This window comes from Belonocnema kinseyi, chromosome 2 (assembly GCF_010883055.1).
Source record: "Belonocnema kinseyi isolate 2016_QV_RU_SX_M_011 chromosome 2, B_treatae_v1, whole genome shotgun sequence".
In the NCBI taxonomy this organism is placed as follows: Eukaryota; Metazoa; Arthropoda; class Insecta; order Hymenoptera; family Cynipidae; genus Belonocnema; species Belonocnema kinseyi.
This window is the reverse complement of record NC_046658.1, coordinates 54,651,179-54,659,816: the sequence shown is the minus strand read 5'-3', so window position 1 is coordinate 54,659,816 and position 8,638 is coordinate 54,651,179. Positions and strand designations below refer to the sequence as shown.

The 8,638-nt window shown below is 34.2% G+C and overlaps 1 protein-coding gene across 1 annotated transcript in view; it reads right to left on the bottom strand.

Annotated features, from left to right (window-relative positions):
* Positions 1-3,181, bottom strand: part of LOC117168351 (adenylate cyclase type 3) — an 85,483-nt gene extending 82,302 nt beyond the window's left edge. The window contains exon 1 of the mRNA XM_033353930.1: positions 1,542-3,181. Within this exon, the coding sequence (XP_033209821.1) occupies positions 1,542-2,093 (552 nt within the window). The 5' untranslated portion in view covers positions 2,094-3,181. The remainder of the gene's footprint in view (positions 1-1,541) is intronic.
* Between the last annotated feature and the right edge of the window lie 5,457 nt (positions 3,182-8,638).

The following is an 8,638-nucleotide window of genomic DNA, read 5'->3' as shown; positions in this document are numbered from 1 at the left end:
AACGTCGTTCGGAAAAATGATGCATTATTCATTTGCACTTGAGTCCTATAATCGTAGTTGAAAATGTATGCAAAGTCTTCCTAGAACTGTCTGAAATGTATGCAGTGAAATTTTCCATCCATCTGTTTCAATATTAATCTTTATGAATATTTAACGTTCAATATAATAAAATTCATGATCCCGCATATAAGTAAAGGTAGGCGTTCTGCGGTAATCCCTTAAACTTCCCTCTAGAATGAATAAATTAGAACGCATTACAGGATAAATTCAACGAGTTTCGCATATTTTCAGAATATGATCAAATATTGCGCTGAAATATTCTATGTTAATTTGCATTCGTCTCAAATTGTTGAGGCTACGATATTACGGAATTTCAATACTTTCTGCAATTTTTTTCATTGAATATATTGATTAGTAAATTAATTACACCGAGAAAGCAAACTTTAATTTTTATACTCTGTAAATCTCAGTTTCAAAGGAATAACAAAAGCGTACACGTGTTTCTTTTCAGGAATGTCCTCGGCTTCCTTATAAAAATAATCACAATTGAATTATCACTGTAGGATCAATACCTCCATGTAATTGTAGTAACCATTTCCATAATTTAATTAAAGTAACGCAAAATACGCTCTTTAATTTTTATACAAAAATTAAACTCTTTCCTTGAAGCTTAAAATGTAAGTAATAATTTCGAACGCAGGAAATATTAATTAATATTGTTTTACGCACTTGGAAGCTAGATTTATATTCTTTACATTAGAATACCCGGATTGCAGAAATGTTTGTTTGAGTAAGGATACTTTTTCTAAGTGGATTTTAAACATTTATAGTATATATTTGAAATTTATTATAGCTGTTCATTATTTTTTAGTTTTTACAGCACAAATACGTACGAAAAGACACTGCCTAAAAACTGAGATTCATTCTAAAGCTTTGGAAGAGTCCATGATTCTACTTAAAAATCTTGGCTCCTGCATTCACCTTTTAAAGAGTCTGATTATCAAATAATTTGATTCAACTATACAAAACGATAAATGAAGATAATATGATACTGAGATAATGATTCTAGATAGACCTGTACAATATTTTAAATCACTATTTATTGTCAAATTATTAAAAAAAATAATATCAAGCAATCCTAAAAGTTTCCTAACATTTAAACCGTATAAAAATTAATGTAAAGTTAATTAAAATATAGCTTGAAATAATTAAAAATATATATCATTTTTCGAAAGAAAACGATCCAAATTAATAGTGTGGATAAAAAAGATAAAATATTTATTTATATCGCACGTGACGATCTTGTCTTTAAATATTGAAACATAAGCTCGTTCTCGAAATCATGCATCACCATAACATGCCATCCCGGTCTCAGAAACCAATTTTACAACCCCTAATTTTAAATCGTAGCAACGAATCAGAAAGAGAACCCAAACCAGAACTTTAGAAAACTCACTGTACTCTACTCCCTCTCAAGACACTAAATCGACTTCCAACCTATACCAAAATCATCACGCAAACTAAGTGTAACATTTCCGTACCAGGACGTCGATGTCGGATAACACCGGTGACTTGGAGAGGCCGAAGACTGCTACAATGTAAACCAGCGTCGTTCCCATGGCCAGAAACAAACAAAGCGGAAGTCTGAGTGGAAGAGTTGCAAATATCAGATACAACAATAGCAGCAACCATCCTAGGCCGTCTCTGTGGTTCACGTCCGTGGACTTGAGAAACAGCTGAGTGAGGATCTGGGCGGTAAACAGTTGCCAGGCCACGTGAGGCATCACAAACCAGAGATAACCTCTCGCCTTGATTCCTCTTTCGGCCCACGCCAACAATGCTAAATTCAGTCCTATAAAGATCACGGTTAGCCCTCTTATCACCAGCTCTAATTCCGGCAGGGCCAAGGTGTACACGTTGTGGATAATCGCTGAGATCAAAAAACATTTTAATCCATTTCTTCTTTGTTGCAAAGATGATTGCCTGTAGAGTTTTTCCAGATGAGAGCTGGAGAAGCTCGTCTTCAGGAGGTTCGAAGGTCGACCTGAATTAAGGTACGACTCCTCGTTTGAGGTTTCAGGTCTCTGCGACATGTCTGTCTAAATTTTCTATTTTTTGATCAGTTAGAGAGAAAACTTCTTTCACCTACTGACATCTCGTGTGATCCTCAAATCAGGATGTTCTTTTACTCTTCAAATTAGCTTCATCAAATCTTCAAATCAGGATCTTCTAGTAGTGTTTTAAAAACAGATCCTTCTATCAGGGTTTCCGGTATCCGAATCCTGAATCTCTGTTTTTAAATCAAGATCCACAGAATTTAACCAGAATCTTCAAATTAGGATGTTCTATTGGTGTTCTCAATATTTGATGTTTCATTACAGCTTTCCAAATAGTATCATAAGATATACGACCTTTTTATTAGAATTTCTGATCAGGATCTTTAAATTATGATGTCCTTGAATCAAGATTAACCAAGATCTTCCACAGGGTTTTTATTTACAATCCTAATGCAGAACTTTCAATGGAGATTCTAAATTTAACTTTTAAACTAAAATCATTATTAAGTTAACTTAAATAATACATTAAGAACTCATATAAGTTTTTTAAATCAGAATATCAGACGAGACTCCTAATTTTCAATCCACACCAGTCACTGAATATTTAAAGATCCGTCACCTCAGTATATTACAAAAATCTTCTAATCTGCCTTCTCAATACCCTTTATCCCACAATCGTCAGCTTGAAGTTCAAGGTCTCCCAGCTTTTCAATCTTGCAACAGACGCCAAAATCAAATTGATGAACAGAAGACTAGCTACTATTTCCAAATTCTTATATTCTCTTCAATCCCACACCAAAAACTTGATTTCAGATCTAGGTCTTCAAATTCGCGAATCTTCCCCTCTCGCAAACTTTAAACCCAAATATCGAACAAGTCACCCACTTTCCCCACAAATCGTCCAAATACCGGTATTATTCACTCGCTCCAGGTGAGAACATGAATTTATATTCATATTCCCAGGAAAAATTTTGTTTTCAAGGACGATCCTGGAGAGCTGGGATTGTACACTAGACCAGCATCACCTCACCGAGGCGAAGCGGGCGAGCAGATCTCACCCACCTCATCGGCGAGGTGTAGGATTCGGTCCGTGGCGGCAGATCGTGGTCTACAGTCAGGTTGGGAGTATCTTCGACCTACGGCTGTAGGATGCACCGCCCGCGCGCGGGGGACTGGCCGGGTTACTACCAGCAGAGTTCTCTTCTCGGCTTCGGCTTCGGCCAAATCAAGCGTTTTCCAGTCTTGCGCCATGAAAGCTCACCCTCCCGGGTCGATATCAAGCACCGCCAACCCCAAGCATATCCACCCTACCTGCCCAACTTCCACCACCCTCGAATCACCTAACTCCCTCTCTGCTTCCACTCTCAACCAGCCAAGGAGTTATCCTCCTATTTTGTCGCGACTTTGTTCGCGCCACGACCTTCGGACTACCGAGAAAAAAATAGGAACCACCAGCCGACCCTTCTCTACTTCCTACCTCCCGCACGCTGCCTCGTCTTCCGCTTCCCTTTTCACTACCCCTACCGCCATCAGCCGTTTTGCACATACAATACGATAGACTCTTCCGTGAATGTATATAATGTGAACTTGCGTTACCTCCTTTGCTGATGCACGCACTCTGTAAGCACTGCACTTCCTGACTGATCGTTTTCCAATAGTCAATTATCACCGACGATAAATTGCGGGAAGCAACTTGAAATGGGAGAGGGACAGATGTGTGATGAGAGGATTAGTGATAGGAGGGTGTGTAATGAGATGTTCAATTTATGGTAGAGGGACAAGTGTCAAATGGACGAGGTATATATCTTAGAGAATGAAGAGGGATTAAAGAAAGCTTTTTGGGTTAAATTGATTCGCTGAGGTTCAGAAGTTGGTAAACTGAAGACTAATTTTTAAGTCGAGTAGGTTGATTGATAATGCTATCCTATTTTGGGGATAGCCATGTGTTTTTTATTAGAGGCCTTAAATCAGGATCTTCTACTATAGAATCTTCAGGGCTACATTTTATGTCTAAGACCTCAGATTAGTGTCCATAAATCAAGATCTTCTAGCACAGCACTCAAAATAGTATCTTGTATATCAAACTCTTCAAATTTGGACACTCGTATCTGTTTCCTCAAACACATAATTCCCTTACCACGATCCTCGAGCTGAATTTATAAATGAGAATATTTTATTAGAGTCCTTAAATTAGGATCTATAAGAAAATTTTCAAAATTAGATTTTTATCAGGGTCCTTAAATCAAAATGTTCTTCTTTATAAAACCCATAATAGGATTTTATTTCTGAAACCTCAAATTTGTATCCGCGTATCAGGATCCATAATCAAAGTGTGCAAATCAGAATCCACAATCAAAAACACAGAACATAACCTGATCATTTTACAAAAACATTTCATCACACTTTTTTACTTAATTTCTAATGCAAAGTAACTTACATGTAACAAAATTGAAAATGTAGAAAAAAATTATTCAAACATTTAAAAAAATTTTTTTGAATGAGCCCTTTGCCGATTATTTTAGTTTTGTGCTCAAATCATTATATAGTTACCATCACAGACATCTATTCTGCAAAGTGCTATTGAGTAACTAGAATTTTAGGTTGAACTTGATACCGATAAGCCGTGCGAACTATTTGTTAAAAAGTTAAACTTTTCAGGCTAGAAATATAACTTTTTTTTAAATTGTTTTTTTGTTTGGAAAATTCAACTATTTGTTTAAAAATGCAACACTTTTTTACCATTTGACCATTTAGTTTAAATTTAATTATTTTGTTCAAAACAAATGTTCTTATCAAAAATTCAACTGGTTTGTTAAACATTCGTAATTTTGAACATAAAATTCTTCCTAATGGATTTAAAAATCATCTTTCTTGTTTAAAATTGATATTTGTTGTTGAAATTCTTAATTTTCTTCTGAAGAATTGTTCTGTTGAAAATTCATCTCCTTTGATTGAAAGGCTATCTGTTTAATTAAATATTATTATTAGTTTTTAATTCAACTATTTGTTTCAAGTTTAGTCTTTTTTGTTCAAAAATTCGACCATTTGATTGAAAAGTCATCTTTGTGAGCTGACAGTGTAAGTGAATGGGCTTCTGAGCCATTCGACTTTTCAACTTTAAAGATCAACTCTTTTGCTAAAGATACTTATTTTTATATGAATGTTTCTCTAAGCTGTTAATTTATATCTTTATTTATTGTTAATGATAAAATTTGCATAGCTTTATTATTATACCATTAATCCATTTCCCTTTCAGGGTAGGCGTAACTCATTCGGCGAGGAAGGGAGTAATGTAGGGGCGGGAGTATAGATTTTTATATTAATACAGAATTCCTGTGTTGTTTATTTAAATAACACGTTTGCTTCGCAAAACTCCTCCAGCCCAGGTCGCTAATCAATCTCTCTAGCTATCACCCCAAGTGAACAGCTTCACCAAGTCACCATGTAATGCACCGCACTTGGGCCCATTAGTATCCAAGGTCTTTTTAAATGTATTAACATTATTTTTTCGACCAGGGTAAAGAATTTACAAATTTCTGATGTCAGATTTTTGCCAATTACTGGTGAAATAACATTGCGGAGAAACGAGAAAAACACTGTCGTGGCCCGGATTCATTTTTCCTATATCTCCGAAATTATTTTGCCAGTAGATGGCAAAAATGTTACTTAAGAATTTTGTTATTTAATTACCATGGTCGACTAAATAACATCAATAATTTAAATTATACACCAATTTGGTGAATTTATTCAGATTAGAATTAATCACTAAAAATTAACCGGTTAGAAAAATGCAGACTCGCGTCAACCTGTGGATATAGAAAAAACGTGAAACCTTATGTTCTCATGACTAGTGGCGTTCTGGTTTCAAATTCGGGCAGTGGCAGATTTTTTCTCATTTTTCCAGAAAATTCTTTTACCATTTATCGGAAAAAATCAAACATCAGAAATTTTTACAAGATATTTTGCTTCAGGCGCCATTCACTCCACTGACACTTATCTGCAGCAGGTATTTCTCATAATTTATTTGTTGTCACACTTTCTTGTCTTGGCATACCTCTCTAGCTTGCTTGACGTTCATACATTTTCTCATGCAAGCTCTTGTGTTTCTACGACTTTTTATGTCTCTACGAATTAGGGTCTCATTCAAACATTCTAGCCATTCTTTCCGCGGCCTGCCTCTGGACACACTGCCATTCACTTTACCTTGGTATACTTGTTTCAACAGTCATTCATCGTTCATTTTCTCAACATGCCTAAACCATTTTAACGAATATCTTCACATGTGTCAAATAGTGCCTTCTCTACTCCAAATTTTCTTAGTATTATCTCATTACTCACTTTCTCCATCAGCGTTTTACTGCACATCATGCGCAGGAATTTTATGTCAATCTCGTTAATTTTACTCTTATCCTTTTACTATGATGCAAGTATAAAATTATATATCGCAATTTTAGCATTATTTGAAATATTTTTACTTTTGGCAATGGCTGATAATATTCCTGCCCCCCTCCCACAGAAAAAACTAAAGTTAAATTTTTGTGCATGTAAAACTTCCCGCTGTTAAAGTTTACATGCTATTCGGCAAAAGTTTATTTTACGATGGAACAAAAGCTGTTGTCTATTACGACGTCCTTAGTAGAAATGGGAAAAGGGCAAAGTATAAATGAATTCGAGCTATAAATCGCTACACCAGATTTCAAACAATCACAGAAAAAACAAAGGTTAAAATTTGTTGTAGGTAAGTCTTGCAACGTTTAAAAATTAAACATATTTTGGTGAAAGTTTCATCAAGGTTAGAAGAATAATTTTTATCTCGTCTACTGCGACACGCTAAAGTGAGCGAATTTCAGTAAAAAATGTAGAATCAGTAACAGAAAAAAGAAAAAAATTTGTTCTTTCTGATATATCTCCTGCGAAATAAATTACACTATTGTAGACGAATTAGAACTTATTTAATACCATCTAGCAAAAAGCGAAAAAACAACTGACAGATGGGAATCCCGATTTCACTCCAATTTAATAAAGTTAAACGCCGATAGATAGCGCTGGCGTCGTAGTTTTCGCTGCACCTCGAATAAAAATGAAGAGATTATAAGGCGAAAGATTATCCAGGCACGGCTTATTCTCCTGTCATAACCCTATTTTATACAAATCACCCTATTTTCCTTGTTTTGAGAGCATTTTGGACTATGATGTTTGAATGATCAAGAAATGAATAATTTCATATTTAAATTATACATTCCCAAATATAAAGCATTGTTGAATGGTTTTAAGCCTAAAATTTTCAAAATGTATGTTCCCAATGTTCAAAATTATTGTAAATTTTAAACTTTTCTTTTTTGAGAATAATCCAAGTTGACAAATTAAACAGTTGAGACATAAATATTTTGATCCCAGATTCAAAACCATTCATGCTGAATGGCCATCGTTCTAAACATGGTTTCAACCTTAAAATTTATTCTCATTGTGCAAATAATATTTCAGAATTAATTATAATTATATAGTCTATATCCCTCAACAAAAAAAGTTATTATTTCAGTCATTCAGTTTCTAATGCAGCTCTTTTTCAATTACGTTTATTGCAACATGTAATGGGACGTTTTGTAGATTTTTGTTTATTCATGCGATTCATACAACTATTTGTAAGCCTTCTAGTAAATTCCAGCCCTATATTAGTTTTCAGAACTCAGTTAATTTTCTTACCCGATTATTAGAAGTAGTATATTATGTATCAAATCTATCAAATCTAGAAATTTAATTAGACTCCTTAACTGATAATATTAACCCTAACATAAGAATATTTCATTAGAGTTCTCAAATCACGATTTTCAACTAGAATCTACCGTCAGAGCTGTTATCAAAAGCATGATAATTTTTTTGCAGATTCTGATAAATTTAAATTGCTTGCTCCATAAAGGGACCTACTTTTGCATATTTTCCTCTACTCATACTAGTATCCTGAATATCTAATTATTTAAATCAGAACCTAATATTTAAATGTTTAAATCGGAATCTCCTATGACCTTCCACAAATATGCATTTGCAATTATAGTGCTAAAATCAAGGTCCTATATCACAGTGTCCTCAAATTAGGATTTTCTATTAACGTTCTAAAATCGGGATCTTCTATTAGAGTTTTCTAAGTGATAATCTTTTGAAACAATCCTAAAATCAGAGCATGCTATGATTGTCCGCAAATCAAGACCTTGTATCACAGTCCTCAGATGAAGATTTTTTATCAGTTTTTTTTTCAAATTAGAATCTCCTAATAGAATTGCTAAATCATAATATTTTAATAAATATAATCTGTAAATCAGGGTCTTTGAGTATAAAACCTTAAGAAATGAATCACACAACAGCCTTCAAATTAAAATGAAATATGTCCTACTATAAAAGTCTAGCTCACAAATTCGAAATCACTCAGTAAAGACAAAAAAACTCATAAAGTTCAGATTATGTATTAAAAAAGCTACTCCCGAGATATCTTTGGGATGAATTGGACTGTAAAAAGATTAACTTGAAATAAGACTCGGTAACGAGATGCACTAGATCGAAGTTGTGTTTTGTCAAAACAACCTACC